The 17,727-nt window shown below is 44.2% G+C and overlaps 1 protein-coding gene across 1 annotated transcript in view; it reads left to right on the top strand.

The window, feature by feature from the left end:
* Positions 1 to 4,077, top strand: part of epha10 (EPH receptor A10) — a 548,838-nt gene extending 544,761 nt beyond the window's left edge. Inside the window, exon 17 of the mRNA XM_080211320.1 lies at positions 3,916 to 4,077. Within this exon, the coding sequence (XP_080067446.1) occupies positions 3,916 to 4,030 (115 nt within the window). The 3' untranslated portion in view covers positions 4,031 to 4,077. The remainder of the gene's footprint in view (positions 1 to 3,915) is intronic.
* The last annotated feature ends 13,650 nt before the right edge of the window (positions 4,078 to 17,727 follow it).

Here is a 17,727-nt window from a genome sequence, read left to right on the forward strand (position 1 = left end):
CAAAATGGTTGCAGCACAGAAGAAGGTTCTTTGGCCCATTGTTGCTATGCCAGCTCTCGGCAAGAGCAACTTGTCTAACCCTACTGCCCTGCCTCTTACCCGAAACCCGGCAAACCTTTCCTCACCATTCTCTCCACTCCTGCTAATCCAGTTCACTTTTGAATAGATTGGAATAGGGTGGCACGGTGGCACAGTGGTTAGCATTGTTGCCTCACAGCACCAGGGACCCAGATTCAGCTCCAGCCTCGGGTCACTGTCTGTGTAAAGTTTGCACGTTCTCCCAGTGTCTGCGTAAGTTTCCTCCGGGTGTTCCCGTTTCCTCCCACACTCCAAAGATGTGCAGGTTAGATGGATTGACCGTGCCAAACTGCCCCTTAGTGTCAGGGGGATTAATAGGGTAAATACATGGCACCATGGGGATAGGACTTGGGTGGGATTATTGTTGATTCAGGCTCGATGGGCCGAATGGCCTCTTTTTGCACTAGAATGCTTCCAAGTTTTGAGTCATCTACCACATTTGAAATTTGTATGCGTGCCTAAGCCTAGGCTATTAAGGAACAGACCGACACTAAAAACGTGCCACAAAGTTAGAAAACATAAAAGAAACCTAAAATCCTAGGCCCTCTGAACTGTTCAACCCAAGCAACTGATCTTGGGGTTGATAGGCAAAGAGAGAATCCAAACAAACCTCAATCACTCACTGAAATGCTTTTCAATATCTAAATGCTGCCATGGTGGGGTTTTTGCAAAAAAAAAATTGGATTGGTACAGATGCAGTTTTTTTCTTTTTGTGTTTGAGCCATAGTTTCTAATTTTCCTCCCGTGTTTGTTCCATTTAGGGGCGGCACGGTGGTACAGTGGTTAGCGTTGCTGTCTCACAGTACCAGGGAACCCGGGTTCGATTCCCGGCTTGGGTCACTGTCTGTGCGGAGTCTGCACATTCTCCCCATGTCTGCGTGGGTTTCCTCCCACAGTACAAAGATGTTGGGTTAGATGCATTGGCCATGTTAAATTCTCACTCAGTGTACCCGAACAGGCTCCTGAGTGTGGCAACGAGGGGATTTTCACAGCAATTTCATTGCAGTGTTCATGTAAGCCTACTTGTGACTAACAAATAAACTATTTTTTTTAATATACCACCAGCCTGAGTAAAATATGCCCATTACACTTTAATCCAAGGTGGGGATATTGAAGCCTCTGTATGTGGAAAGCGGTACTGTAGAACCTGCAGCAGATTAAAGCCTCTCTCTGAATTCCACCAGTATTGTCACTATAGGCGAATCGTGCGTGATAATAAAACAGCATCTAATGTTGTGTGACAGCCCCCGACTGAACCTGTAATAATCAACTGGCGCTGTCCTCTACGAGGAAGTTACAATTCCAATCTCCCAGGAACCAGTAAATCGAAGCAACCATACTTGAAAACAGCTCATGGAGCCTTACAGCTTTAGGCATAGCTTCTGAATGAATGGAAAAATGTGAAGGAAAGGCATATCTTTCAGAGTTTGTCTATGGCTTGGGCTGCATACGTTGATAAATGTTTAAAAGTAGCAAAACCTCCAGCCAAAAATCCAGTTGTGGTTCTCTGGCAACCTTATTACACCGAGCCTATAGCGCAGGAACAGGCTATTTAGTCCAACTGGTCCATGCTGGTGTTTATACTCCCCAGCGCCTCCTTACCTCACTCTGACAGCAAATCCTTCCATTCCTTGTTTGTTTACTTGGCTTCAACTTAAACAAAGTTATTCACCTCAACTACTCCAACTGGTCGAGAGTTCCGTATTCTCACCTTTCTCTGGGTAAAGAACTCTTCCCTCAATTTTCTGTTGAGTTTATCAGTGACTTTCTGGTATGTATTATCTCTAGTTTGGGTCACCCCCCACCACCTCGCCCCTGCCACACCACCACCACACACCCCCCCACCGACACCCCTGCCACCACCACCACCACCACACACACACACACACACACACACACACACACACACACACACACAAAAGCAGTAAGGTTCCTTTTCAAAACCAAGCCACAAAAAGCAGAAGCTGGAGAATTCGCGCACCAAAATCACAGCAACATTTGAATGGCCTCTACAAATTTGGAGACAAGTGGTTTTAAAACTCAGTTGGGAGTGCCAGTAATTCTCTACACGCACTTAACTCCCAGCTGTGTTCCCCACTGAGTATTAAAGATACTGTACCCAACACAAGCCAGACTCTAACAACCAGACCAGATGTGACTGCTGGATGCTAAACAGAGAAAAACCATGAGTAGTACCATCAAAACAGAAGCACCCCTCCCCCCCTCCCAACCCCTTGAATCTTCTTTCTGAAAACCATGAACCATAACCTCCCCTTTGACTAAAAAAATTAGTGTATTCAGTAAGGTCATCTCCATAGTCTAATCCTAAACCAAGACATTAAACCACAATGGGGAGGCTGTGGCTTAGTGATATTATCGCTGGACAATTAATCCAGAATCTCAGCTTGTGTTCTGGGGACCCGGGTTCGAATCCCACCATGGTGGATGGTGAATTTGAAATCAATTTAAAAAAAAACCTGGAATTAAGAATCTACTGTTGAGTATGAAACCATTGCCAATTGTCAGAAAAACCCATCTGGTTCACTGATGTCCTTTAGGAAAAGAAACCTGCTGTCCTTACCTGGCCTATACGTGACTCCAGAGTCACAGGTGACTCTTTACTGCCCCCTGAAATGGTCGAGCAAGCCATTCAGTTCAAAGGAAACCAGGGATGGGTAGTAAATGCTGGCCCACCAGCAATACCCACATCTCACAAATTAATAAAAAAAAATTGATCCTATCAGTCCATTTTCTGTTGCTTTGCACTCAGCAAGTTGGCATAAAGTCCAGTATGGATGCAAAGTGCGGAAGCCTGGCTTAGGTCATTGTCTGTGTGGAGCCTGCATCTCTCCTCGTGTCTGTATAGGTTTCCAGTTTCCTCCCACAATCCGATATGGTCAAGTGCATTGGCCATGCTAAATTCTCCCTCAGCACTCACCATCTAGGCTTGCAGATGGAAAATGGCCACATGGGTAGATCGTGCAAAACCCTGCACCAAAATTACCATAGCCAGAACATTCAGGAAAAAATTTAAAGTTTATTTATTAGTGTCGCAAGTAGATTTACCTTAACACTGCAGTGAAGTTACTGTGAAAATCCTTTAGTCGCCACACTCCGGCGCCTGTTCAGGTGCATTGAGGGAGAATTTAGCACGGCCAATGCACCCTAACCAATATACCTTTCAGACTGTGGGAGAAAACCGGAGCATGCGGAGGAAACCCACGCAGACATGGGGAGAACGTGCAAACTCTGCACATACAGTGACCCGAGCTGGGAATCGAACCTGGGTCCCTGGCGCTGTGAGGCAGCACTGCTAACCACTGTGCCACCCAAAAGGGAAAAATCAAAGAGAGAGTTTTTTTTTTGTATGGAAAAAAAGAATAAAGGAATTACAGTACAAGCTTGTTGTAAGCATGCAAAAGAATTCTGTGATTACTTGGGTCACTCTTCTCATCCAAATCCATCTGACCTTGATGCAACATATCAAAACTCCCCCAAATTCAATGCCTGGGCTGCTTCATCCATCTCAATTGAAACTGTCACCCAAAGAACAGCCTTTAACCATCAGCCTTTCATGGCGTGATGTGAGTCTATTCTAATCTTTTCAGTTTTGGTCAATTGTGAGAGATTTCAATAAAACACCCGTGGCAGGTAATTTAATGGATGAAGTGCCACTAGGAATGGGAACTTGTACAAGCTGATTATGTCAGTGTGATTATTATACTTAGCTGTGCTTTTCATTCAATCACCAGCCTGGCCCCCACTCTTAGCCGCCGTAATGGAAATGGATAGCAGCCGACGGCAAGCACTGAATTCTGTGTGGTTTTCCTTCCGCAGGGACGTAATGAGCCTGGGGATTACATGTGTCGAACACCAGAAACAAATCCTGAGCAGCATTCAGACTCTACGAGCACAGGTTATACAAATGCACGGACGCGGTGTTCAGGTTTGACAGCGGCGTTTGCCTAGGTCTTCTCTGCAAACTGCATTCTTGACAAATTACCAACGGAGAGCTGCCTGGTGGAAAGCAGCGTGTTCGAGAGATGATGCCAGTGCGTGGGGTGGCCGGGGAAGAGGACCCAAGACCCGGCCTTTATATTCGCTTTTTTTAAAAAAAAAATGAAATGATTTCAACGAGGGGTACCTTGGAAAGGATTGCTCAGGCAACCGGCCACGTGACATCCCTGGAACGCGGAAGAGGATAGGATGCGAGCGGCAGTGTTTAAAGTTACCTTTTCTATATTGGCTCTGTTTATCTTCGATCGTCGTGGTCTGGACAGCGCTGTTCACTTTGATGAATGCGGAGCTGGTACAGGCACTCTGTGTCACCAGGCCTCTGAACTTAAGACGTCAACTTGGACTCGAGAAATTCTGTTTTAACCTTCGGTTGAGTACCCAAGACCATATGTTCTCGTACCATCATTGAAAACAAGTTCAGTCATATAACTCGTGTGGCCAACTTCTTTAAGGCTATGAGTTGTGTGTGTCTGTGTGTGTGTGTATGTACGTGTCATGTACACTTCTGACCACACATTTTAGCCTTGGCAGCACAGGACCTCAGAGGATGAGGTGCCCATTTCATTCTTAATCTGGCTCCCAGAAGGGTTAACTGCTCAGCAAGTGCCTGAGAATAGGCCACAATTATTTTGTTAGCTAATTTCATCTCATAGTTCAATAGCCGTGAGCTAGACTTAAGAAATGAATCTCACTACAGGTGGGTCAGCAATAAGTCTTGTGGCCTGCAATGTATCCAAATCCAAATATTCAACCCCGAGTATAGCTAAACTATATCCAATACAGGGTAACAAATCTTGGAACTCCTCTTTCTGGGCAACTGGGCCTTCTTGACTTGAAAGGCTATAAAAGGTGGGGTCATAAATACTGTTTATTACATTTAAAATGATTCTCTAGGCTTAAGCAGAGGAAATTGGTCACAGATAACAAGGATTCATAATTTGGATCAGCTGTATTGGAATGTTTGCCCTGGAAGTGTGCTTACACGTTTCATGGCTATCGGTGAGTCACCACATGGATAATCCATCTAACTTCACTGGTGGTCAAATTATTGGAACAAATTCTGAGAGAGGCTATATGTCATTATTTAGTGGGGTCTGGAGTAATCGAGGGCAGTCTGTGTGGATTTGTTAAAAGGAGGTTGCCTCTGACGAACTTGATTGACTTTGTTGAGGGGGTGACAAGGAGGATCAGTGAAGGTATTGCATTGATGTAACCTCCATGGGTTTTAGTCGGGTTTTGAACATCGTCCCACATGGCAGGCTAGTCGCAAACAAGAAAGCTCATGGGATCCAGGAGGAAGTGGCACATTGGATCCAAATTTGACTCAGTAACAGCAACAATGACATAGATTAGTGAAAATTGTTTGAATAGTCCCCAAGTTAACTCCTGGCCAATCAATACCGCTTGCAATTGTGAGCGGTGCATTTATTCTGCTTTATCTTTTCACTGGATCCACATTGACCTTTCTGTATTAGCGCAGCCTCGTCTGCCAAAGTAAAGACGTTCCCACACCTGTTTGTGGATTTCTCATCAGGAACCAGACAATAATGTTGGAGATAAAGATCCTATTTCCAGATCAGGGACTGTTTCTGTTCCCTTGCTGCCCCCAATAAGCTAAGGGGCAAGAGTTAATCTCAGGGAAGTCGTCCCGCCCCCAGTATCAATTAGGATTCAAGCACAATTTCTTGTCCAACTTAAACTCTATGGACCAGTAATTTCCAGGTTACCTTTATCTCCACTTTTCCAGACTCGTGCATCTTTGCATAAGGGACTGGATATTGTTCCTACTGGCTCTGAATTTAATCTATTTTAAATTTGCTTTCTATCCAGAAATAGCGAACTAATTTTTACTTTTCAGAATATTTAATTTCATTTATCTTGCTAACTTCACAGTTTCTTGGCACAATCTTACTCCTTCAGCTTGGCAGGAATGGTTAAATCACAATGATTAAAGCATTGACTATTCTTAGAGCTTTCTAAGAGCTTTGTTCATTTATTAGGCAAACACTAATTTCATTAAAATGTTTAATCTGTGTCAAGTGAAGGAGAGAAGTTGATCAAATTTAATAACCAAGTGCTCATGTAAGAATAAGATGTGTTCAATCCCATCTCAAACATTTCCGAGACAATGATCTTTGCAGTGGTGCCCATCCTGCAACTTTACAATACCTAACTCGACTTAATCTGCGTATTCTCAATCGTTTCATGAGAGGTGATGTTTTTGAGCTGAAATGCAGTCCCATTTTTAACGATTCGGCAACGCTGTGCAAAGCAGGTTGGCATTTTCAAATTGTGTTCTGAACAGTGAAGCTCGTCAAGCGCAGAATTGGAAAATGATCCACAAAATAATCTGTTTAGGATCTATCTAATCGCTGATCACCAGTCAATGTGACTTTCGTTGCATTGGTTTTAAAAAAAACATTACATTGGAATTGGAGTGATTTGTACTGATAATGTCTGAGCTCCTTATAAGGTATTCTGATAGAGGAGAGCAAAAAGCTTGATTTTCATTGGCTTTAATTGAAGAGTGTTGCAGAGATTGTGTGCCTGAGGGTGAAGCCATGTTCAGCACTGTCTACGCACCACTGTCTAACCGCTGCCCATTGCTGTGTTCATTTTGCGCGGTAAGAAGTCTCACAGCACCAGGTTACGGTCCAAAAGGTTAATTTGGAATCACGAGCTTTCAGAATGCTGCTCGTTCATCAGGTGAAGAAGCAGCGCTCCGAAAGCTCATGATTCCAAATAAACCTGCTGGACTTTAACCTGGTATTATGAGACTCCTTACTGTGCCCACCCCAGTCCAATGCCAGCATCGCCGCTTGATTTGTACGAGATACACAACTTGCAAGCATCGCAACCATTTTCCCTGTAGATCCAACATTTAATAGGGAACACTCCTGTTCCTAATCTGTTTCCATTTGCGTTGTCAATGCAATTTATCTGACGCGTTCTAAGCTTTTGTTTTGGCACAAGAGGCAGCCTTGAAAAACACTGGACCAGTTCCATTTTGGTGACCAAGTGAATTCTTCACAATGAAATTGGTTAACCCCAAAACCAAGGAGTTCTGCAATTGTTAAAAAGTTCCTAATTAATTAATAAAACTGCTGAGGGCAGTCAGAAACAGATTCATCATTGATTCTCTTTAGTGTGGTACTCTATATGTTGGTTTATACCGATGGCATCCTTGGTATGGCTTTGGGGCCAAGTTTCCCCTTCTCTTCCTCCCACACATCACTTTAGCCTCCCACCAGTGTTGCTGTTTCATATCCACCCAGGTTTGGATCTCGACTGAGCTGGATTCCAACACTTAAGAGTCATAGGCCCTGATTTGACTGGCATGACCCCCCCCTGAAATTGGAGTGGGCGAGTGTTGCAGAACGGCACTCCCTGTTGGCCTTGGGCCCAATCTTATGAGCCTCGGACAACCGTGTTGGTAAAAATATGGTCATAGTGTTTTACATCACAAAAAGTGGCCTTTTGGCCCATTGTGACTGCTACCAGCCATCAAGCACCCATATATTATAGTCCTGTTTTCCAGCACGTGGTCATAACACTCTCTTCTATTGTTGAGGGAAAGGTAGGCAGTGAGAGGCTATGAAGATTCCGGTCTCCAACGTGCACAGGTAGAACCTTTATTGAAATATAACAGTTGCTCCCATAGCTGCTTTCATTCACTTCCCATCATAATACATCATCTTCCCTTCAAAATTGGCCACAGTAATCGATCATTTGCTCACTGATGAGTGGTAGATGGCCCTCACACATCATCTCTCTCTGTGTTTGCCATTCCAGAACATGATGCCACAGCAAGACATAAGTTGGGTGAGTGGTACTTGACCATAGGTTAATGGGCTTTACTAGTTCCTTCAACCAGCATGTTCAACCATCTTTCCAGGCATACTCTGGCACAGCTCCTGTCCATTAATTCATTGGATTAGTGAAGCTCAGGGGTTATATGACTGGAAGAACAGAGATGTTTTCAAGAAGGACTTTTCTAAAGAATTGTGATGCATATAGGGATACCATTGAGTTTTCTTTTAAAAGACTGAACCAATTTGATTCTTACAGCACTTGCATCTTTTGAATTCTCCCCGTGGGCTATAATGATGGGTAAATAAAATTCAGCAGTTGTTTTATTAACCTGCTCTCAGACTAAACAAAGATGTGTTCCAACAGTTAACGTGTAGCGCCAACAATATGCCATCGTACGCTTATTCTTTTGTAAGAAATCGGGGTGAAAGCCGATCGTCCCAGCGTAGCACACAACCCAAGGCTGGCCAGACTAAAAGATAAACCAGGGCACGGGGATTAGGTGAGTTTTAAGTACCTGTGGCTACCGGGTCTGTTTTACATTGTAAGGGATAGCAAAAGGGCTTGTATTTACATAATGCTTTTCGCATACTCCAATTCTTCTGACGTAACTTTTTAATTTATTTTCTGGTCCCCTGCATCATGTCCCAGTTGTGGTGATACACAGATGCCCTTCTCCAGCGATTGGTCAGTTGATGCCCACCCATTACGAGGGTCACAGGAACCTCTTGTGCGAGATTAACTTTCAACCATTATTCTGGGAAAAAAAAATTGTTGACACTTGACAACTTCCAGCTTGTTTTAGCACCGGGATTGTCTTAACACTGAGATGAAATCTTCCTGGCACCCTGGAGACAGGTCAGGAGGTGGGACCAGGAACAGAATTTGAAGTGAGCTCATTGAGTCAACTCCCTATCTCACAGCAACGTAGCCAAAAGTGAGATTAATGTGACAGAAGATACTCGACAATTGGTTAATTAGGATCAACTTGGGGTCCAATTGGGAACAGTTAAATAAAATTGTTTTATTAACCTGCTCTCAGATTAAACAAAGATCTGTTCCAACAGTTAACATGTAGCGCCAACAATATGCCATCGTACGTTTATTCTTTTGTAAGAAATTGGGATGAAAGCTGTTATCATTGGGATCTTCCTTGTATCACACAGGCCCATCACTCGGGCTAAATAAAGCCTGGGAGGTAACTGGAGATGCATCCTAGAAGCAGGCCGGTAGCCATTAGTGAATCCTCTAATCCAATGGCCACAAACACACGAGATTTCTCCCTCCACAATAATGGCATACCAACTGTGGCTGTTATTTATTTTTTCACGTATCTTCCAGGAGCAACTCCATTTTGAGGCACCCCCATTGAGCTCAGCATATCCCAGATGAACAGAAGTTCTTTTGCGTCTTGGCCAGTACCATCAAGCTGGTCCTTCTTCCAGTGTGCGGGTTATTAGTCCCAGTTGTGGGCACATTGGTTGCCATGTTCGCCAATATAACACAGTGACCATATTGCAGAAAAGTACATTGTGATCTATTGCTTTGACACACCTTGAGGATGTGACGAGACACTATATAAATACAAGTTTGTTTTTGCTGTGGGGTACTTAAAATTCTTAAATCCGGTTTAAAAAAAAGGAATAATTTTATTGAGGTTTAAGAATGTTACCTGCAGGAAGCATAATGGTTTGCAACCTCTCCCTGGAGACTTCCTTTTTCACTGGGAGAGAGTACATGAAGCCAGTTGTGTAAATTTGTAGGCACCACATGCTAAGAGAATGTCTCAAAATTTTGGGAGGGATCCTCCGGTCTCATCCGTGGCAGGACTCGTTGCAAGAGAGAACGGTGAATTTGGTGTTCCAGCCAAAACTCCGTTCATTCTCAGCAGCACCGGAGAATCCCAGCTGTGAATGAGGACGGAAGACTTCAACCTATACTTTCAAATGGAGAATGAACTCGGCTTCTGAGCGGACTGCACAGCACTGTCACAAGATGACCGTCATCTCTGTTGAAGCCTTGTGCAATGATCCAGCATTGGAGGGCACGCACCAACATCCATGTGAATTTCTAAAATAAGGGGCAAGCATTTTCAATTTTAGACTGGCCAATTGTTTTTATTAATGGGCCTCCCCTGTTGGGGGACAGCTGTAGTTCTGATGGCAATGGGCTTCACTGTATGCGGGCCCATTGATCCGTGCACAACAGGATTTGGGTGGCACAGTGGTTAGCACTGCTTCCTCACAGTGTGAGGGACCTGGGTTTAATTCTGGCCTCTGTCTGTGTGGAGTTTGCACATTCTCCCCGTGTCTGGGTGGGTTTCCTACTGGTGCTCTGGTTTCCTCCCACAATCCAAAGATGTGTGGGTTAGATGGATTGGCCATGCTCAATTGCCCCTTAGTTTCAGGGAGTTGTGGGGATAAGGCCTGGGGGGGGGCGTTGTTGTCAGTGCAGGTTCAATGGGCCTGATGGCTTCCTTGTGCACTGAACGGATTCTACAGTATGTAATACGTCAGTCTTTAAAGCAGCACAGCGGTAAGCACTGCTGGCTCACAGCGCCAGGGACCCGAGTTCAATTCCCGGCATGGATCACTGTCTGCAGAGTTCTCCCCGTACCTGCGTAGATTTCCTCCGGGTGCTCCAGTTTCCTTGCACAGTCCAAAGATGTGCAGGTTAGGTTGTTTGGCCATGTTAAATTGCCCCTTAGTGTCAGGGAGATTAGCAGGGTAAATATGTGGGGCATGGGGATAGGGCCTGGGTGGGATTGTTGTTGGCGCAGGCCCGATGGGCCAAATGACCTCTTTTTGCACTGTAGGGATTCTGTGAGGATACTTACTGAGGTAAATACACCGTTACTGAAAAGTAATATAGTCTGTGGTTAGAATTCGGTTCTGTTCTGTGCAGAAATTAAATTTTGACTCTCTTTGGCTTATAAAAACAGGGAGAAAGACGTCAAAAGCAATGATGCTGTACATCAGGTTGGTTCAGAGTTTCCTTTTTTTAAAAAAATGTTCATTACCTTTGTGTGAAGCAATGTAAAATATATTTAAAAATGCAATATATTTTTCTAATTTGTCGAGGGATTAAAACAATTGAATCGTGGTGGAGTAAGTGGTTAAAATAAAAATAATAACTCGGTGAAGCTTGGGTAACACACGAAGCACTCGGCAAAATATATATGATACGTTATGATGAAGTGCTGAAGCTTCTTTGTCAGGGTCAGTGGACAGGGCAGAACAGGCAATAAAATACAGACGTTATTTTGCGACAGAGATTGCAGTGTCTCCTCGAGCTAAAACAATGAGAGGAGACTCGATAAGGAATAAGAAGTATCTGGTTTTTGAAGTGTGTATGTGTGTGCACATACCTGCCTGGTGTTGAAGTTGAACAGTCTATTTTGTATTTGTATTTTCTTTTTCTTCTATGTATAGTGATCCTTGTATTTGTAATGGTTTTGCTGCCTCTGTGCCTATTGTCTGAGTTTCCTCCGGGTGCTCCGGTTTCATCCCACAGTCCAAAGGTGTGTGAGTTAGGTGGATTGGCCGTGCTGAATTGCCCCCCTTGGTGTCGGGGGGATTAACAGCGTAAACGTGTGGGGTTATGGGAATCGAGCCTGGATGGGATTGTAGTCACTGCAGCCTTGATGGGCCAAATGGCCACCTCCTGTACTGTATGGATTCTATTCTATGAAAAACATAAGCCCTGCCATTTATAAAGAATATGAATTCAATTTTATTAAGCATTGGACATGAGCAAAACCTGCCCAAATTTATAAGGAAGGGAATTAATTAGATTATATCAATGCACATTTTTGCCCTTCTTTTGAAAAAATATTAATGTCATGCAAATTATTGTGAGCTGCTAAAGCTGGGGGAATCAAACACTTTCTATTTTAAGTATGTACTGTCAGGATCAAGCAGTGCCAGGTCTAGGATTGCTCTCTGATGCTTCTCACCTCCAATCCAAGAAAAGATCCCTCAGCTGCACTAAACTCTAAGATGCTGTCGGGGTGAAACTTCCAATACTGAGCCCACCTTTATTCCCTGCTTGACCTTCTCGTATTAAGCCAGGAGAGAACAAATTCAAAAGGGGGTCACCGATTCCTTGTGGCACAGTGGTTAGCACGGCTGCCTCACAGCGCCAGGGACCCAGGTTCAATTCCAGCCTTGGGTCACTGTCTGTGTGGAGTTCGCACGTTCTCCCCGTGTCTGTGTGAGTTCCCTCCGGTAGCCCAATTTCCTCCCACAGTCCTAAAATGTTTAGAGCAGGTGGATTGACTGTGCTAAATTGCCCCTTAGTGTCGCAAGATGCCCGTTGGCACAGTGGTTAGCACGGCTGCCTCACAGTGCCAGGGAACCAGGTTCAATTCCAAGTTTGGGTCACTGTCTGTGCGGAGTCTGCACGTTTTGCCCGTGTCAGCATGGGTTTCCTCCGGGTGCTCCGGTTTCCTCCCATAGTCCAAAAGATGTGCAGATTAGGTGCATTGGCCATGCTAAAATCCCCCTCAGTGTACTGAACAGGCACCGGAGCGTGGTGACTAGGGGATTTTCACAGTAACTTCATTGCAGTGTTAACGTAAGCCTATTTATGGCACTAATGAATAAACTTAAACTTTGTTGTCTAGGTTAGATGGATTAATCATGGGAAATGTTTGGGGTTACAGAGATAGAGCATCTGGATACAATACTGTCAGAGAGTCAGTGCAGCCCCGATGGGCCAAATGGCCTCTTCTGCACTATGATTCTATGAAAGACAGATTTCACCCTGATTGGATGAAAGTTTCCAAGATCCGAAGTCACTGCAGGTTTTGCACACAGCGAGCAGCTTCCGGGGAAAGCCTAAGAGAAGTGCAGTCGATTTTCTATTCACTGATGATGCTTTAAGGGTTGTAACACCAGTTACATACACCTTTTCAGCAAATGGATGGATGGAACTTGGAACCAATGCTGAGAGCTCACTGTACAGCAGTGCACTCTGTGGCACAGCGTGAGAGTGGAATTTTGGGAGCATTGCCAATCTAGCCTGAATCTTGTCTGAAAGCGTCAATACAACATGTTTGAAGTACTGGCTGCTAAAACTGCTTCATCATTTAGTTCTTCTGGGCCCACTCCCAAATGAGATTAATATTGAAAAAAATCATGGATTCAGAAAAACTGTCGGATAGCGACTACGGCATTGTCATGTTAGTGGACAACTGTTCCAGAGTTCGAAACCCACCATCATAGCAGTATGAAAATTTGACTTTGCTTTAAAAGAAGTTTTAGAAAATCTGGCATCAATAAAAATGACCATGAAGCTGTTGGCTTTTCATTGAAACTCAATTGGTTTACAAATGCCCATACTTAGTCTGGCCAGTGTATGATTACAATTCCATTGTCATTGAATGAATATCACTGGATGTATTCAAGAGGCAGGCGGATATAGCACTTGAGGAAAATGGGATTAAAGGCTATGGGGAGAAAGTAGGATGAGGCTATTGAGTTGAATAATCAGCCATGATCATGATGAATGCCAGAACAGGCTCGAAGGGCCAAATGGCCTCCTCCTGCTCCTATCTTCTATGTTTCTATGTCAGTCTTCTCCAGGGAAAGTAAGGATGGTCAATATATCAGCCATATGAGGAATGTTGATTGAATCATTATAAAAAGACGCTATAATTCCACAAAGGTTTAAACACACCCTTTGTGTCGGTTGTGATTTGTTGGTGATTTCATGCATTCAGCACTAAGCATGCCATTTGCCATCACTTCTCTTAAAGACCTGTTTTTCTGGATTTATTTTTATTACTGGGGTGAACTGTAAGTGTGTGATCAAGCCCAGACACCAGCAAGGTTAGACAGAATAGCAGAAAAGATGAGTTAAGCTAAGCTGTAACTATAAAGCAATGGCCTTGTATTGTCACTAGACTAGTAATGCAGACATCCAAGTTCAAATCCCACCACAACAGACGGCGAAATTTGAATTCAACAAAAACCTAGAACAAAAATATTAATGATCGTGAAACCAATGTTGATTGTCATAAAAAACCATCTCCTTCACTAATGTCCTTTAGTGAAGGAAATCTGCTGTTCTTCCTGCTGTTCCCCCAACCAAGATTGGGGGAACGGCAAATTGTGCGGAGGGTGTGGAGAGTCTGCAGAAGGATCTAGATAGGCTGGGCGAATGGGCCAGGAAATGGCAAATGGAATTTAATGTTGGCAAGTGCAAGGTGGTCCACTTTGGTAGGAAGAATGGTAGGAAGGACTATTACTTACGTGGCGAAAAACTGCAGCAGGCGACGGTGCAGAGGGACCTCGGGGTTCTTGTGCATGAGTGGCAAAAACCCAGCCTGCAGGTGCAGCAGGTGGTCAGGAAGGCGAATGGGATGCTGGCCTTCATAGCGAGGGGGATTGAATATAAAAGTAGGGAGGTCTTGCTGCAGCTGTATAGGGCATTGGTGAGGCCGCAGCTGGAGTACTGTGTGCAGTTTTGGGCGCCGTACTTACGCAAGGATATTTTGGCCTTGGAGGGAGTGCAGAGGAGGTTTACTAGGCTGATGCCGGAGTTGAGGGGGTTGAGCTATGAGGAGAGGCTGAATAAACTGGGCTTGTACTCGTTAGAGTTTAGAAGAATGAGGGGAGATCTCATTGAGACGTATAAGATGATGAATGGGATGGATAGGATACAGGTGGAGAGACTCTTCCCGCTCAAAAAAGACAGTAGGACTAGGGGGCACAGCCTCAAGATAAAAGGGGGGGCGGTTTAGAAAGGAGTTGAGGAGGAACTTCTTCACTCAAAGGGTGGTGAATCTCTGGAATTCTCTGCCCGTTGAAGTGGTGGAGGCTGCCTCGCTAAATATTTTTAAGACGCGGGTTGATGGGTTTTTGATAAGAGAGGGGATTAAGGGTTACGGGGAGAGGGCGGGAAAGTGGAACTGAGCCGCGACATATCAGCCATGACCTTATTGAATGGCGGGGCAGGCTCGAAGGGCTAGATGGCCTACTCCTGCTCCTATTTCTTATGTTCTTATGTTCTTATGTTCCTTGGTCTGGCCTACATGTGACTCCAGAGCCACAGCGATGTGGTTGATTTTTAACTGTCCTGTGAAACAGCCCAGCAATTACCCTCAGATCAAGGGCAATTAGGGATGGACAACAAATGCTGAATGAATAATTGCAAAGAATTATCAAAGTTATATCACAGTTGCGAGTGTGATTGATACAGGGGGGATGTGCTTGCCAACGTTAACTCCCAGACTGGTTCAAACTTTCTTTGCCAAGGAGACGATCTTGAATTGCAATGGAAGCATATTGCGTGTGGCAAACTGATGCTATATAGCAAGTGGCACACAGGTATTACAAGACAGCAATATATCCAAGGGTTGAGTTGCACCACATATCACGTGAGTGAGAGTCGAGTAACTTCTCAGCATAATTTAGTACCCCAGGCATTAATGCTTATAAATCATTGCAACTTATTTAGTTCCTGGTTTTAATAGTTGGCAAGGTATTTTTCTGATTCAGGTCTTTTCCTCATTTTGTGGACACAGCCAAAGGGAATTCTATCTTCCCTCACTCCCGTTGAGTTAACCGATTTCTGATGTGTTGGTAAAGGGTAGTTTCAATTGACGTAATTTCCCTGAAGCTTGGGGGGCAATAGGAAAATAGGACTAAGGAACAAGTGTAGGCCATTCAGCCCTTTGAGCCTGTTCCAACATTCAATGAGATTATGGTTGATCTAGTCAATTTCACTTTTCCATTTGCAATTGACTCTGACAAAGGGTCATCCCGACTAGAAACGTTGACTCTATTCTCTCCACACAGATGCTGTCAGACCTGCTGAGATTTTCTAGCACTTCCTGTTTTTGTTTCAGATTTCCAGCATCTGCATTATTTTGCTTTTAACCCAGGGTAATGCTCTGGGGATCTGGGTTCGAATCCCACCGTGGCAGATGGTGGAATTTAAAATTCAGTAAACATTTGGAATCAAAAATGAAACCATTTTGATTGTCACGAAACCCTCTCTGCTCACCAATGCCCTTTAGGAAATGAAATCTGCTTTCCTTGCCTGGCGTTACCCTACGTGTGATTACAGATCCACAGAATTTATTTTTATTCTATTACAGAATGTGGACAGTACTGGCTGGGCCAACATTTATTGTCCATCCCTAACTGCCCTCCATCTCGGAGAGCATTTGAGAATCAACCACGTTGCTGGCTGACTCTTCAAGGTCAGGGGCAGTTAGGGATGGGCAATAAATGCTGGCCTAGACAGCCGCACCAGCACCCCATGAAAGAATAGTGGGAAAAAAAGAGAGTTAATTCCTCCAGGTTCCGCAATCCATTTCTGGAGGTTTACCAATGTGGAAATTGGTAAATCCTGGAGTGAGTTCAGAAATGATGCCCTCCATGGGGTGGCACAGTGGTTAGCACTGCGGCCTCACAGCGCCAGGGACCCGGGTTCAATTCTGTGCTCAGGTCATTGTGTGGAGTTTGTACGTTCTCCCCGAGTCTGCATGGGTTTCCTCTGGGGGCTCCAGTTTCCTCCCACAGTCCAAAGATGTGCAGGTTAGGTTGATTGACCATGCTAAATTGACCCTAGAGTCAGGGAATTAGCAGGGTAAATATGTGGGGTTACAGGAACAGGACCTGGGTGGGATTGTGGTTGGTGCAGACTTGATGGGCCGAATGGTCTCCTTTTACACTGTAAGGATTCCATGTAGATCATCTTAAAAGCTAGTAAAAGCTACCAACTCTCTCAGGCAAATCTAAATGCCACAACGCCCAAGTGCCCAGAATTGCTGTGTACAGTTCTGGTCATCCTATTATAGAAAGGATATTAAAGTAGAAAGAATGCAGAAAAGATTTACTAGGATGCTACTGGGACTTGATGGTTTGAGTTATAAGGAGAGGCTGGATAGACTGGGACATGTTTCTCGGAGGGAAGAACGCTGAGGTCTATAGGGGTTTATAAAATAATGAGGGGCGAAGATAAAATAGATAGTCAATATCTTTTCCCAAAGGTAGGGGAGTCTAAAACTAGAGGGCACATGTTTAAGGTGAGAGGGGAGAGATAAAAAAAAAAGGTCCAGAGGGGCAATTTTTTCACACAGAGGGTGGTGAATGTTTGGAACAAGCTGCCAGAGGTAATAGTAGAGGCAGGTACAATTTTGTCTTTTAAAAAGTGTTTATACAGTTACATGGGTAAGATGGGTATAGTGGGATATGGGCCAAATGCAGGCAATTGGGATTAGCTTAGGGGTTTTAAAAAAGGGTGGCATGGACAAGTTGTGCCAGTTTCCATGCTGTAAACCTCTTTGACTCTAATTGTACTCCAGCAAAACCCTACTGGTTTTCTTGAGTTTTCTACTCGCCCCACTTCAAACTTTTAACTCCTCGGCTCCCTGTCCAATTTTCAACACGTACCTCACTCCGTGGCCACTTGAGCGGTCAACACAATGTTCCAATCCTTCTCCAAAATGGAAGCAGTGTCAGTGGACTGGGGGGAATTCAGATATTGCACTCGAACTCAAGAAAGGAGAGAGGGATAAATCTGTCAATTACAGGTCCATCATTCCCATCTCAGTGGAGGGGAATACGTTTGGAGACCAGAATCCGAGACAAAAATTGTGTGTTCAAAAATTAAAGCCAGCACACGTTTGGTAAATACAAATCATGTTTGATCAACTTGACTTAAGTTCTTTGACAGAGTAATGGAGAGAGTAAGGCTGAGGGATACTGTGGTTAATGTTGTGTATAATGGCCTTCAAAAGGTGTTTGATAAACTATCATATAATAGACTTGGTAACAAAATTGAAAATGATTGGATTAAAAGGGCAATGAT

Source organism: Carcharhinus amblyrhynchos, chromosome 24 (genome assembly GCF_965287045.1).
Source record: "Carcharhinus amblyrhynchos chromosome 24, sCarAmb.v2.hapA, whole genome shotgun sequence".
Classification (NCBI taxonomy): Eukaryota; Metazoa; Chordata; class Chondrichthyes; order Carcharhiniformes; family Carcharhinidae; genus Carcharhinus; species Carcharhinus amblyrhynchos.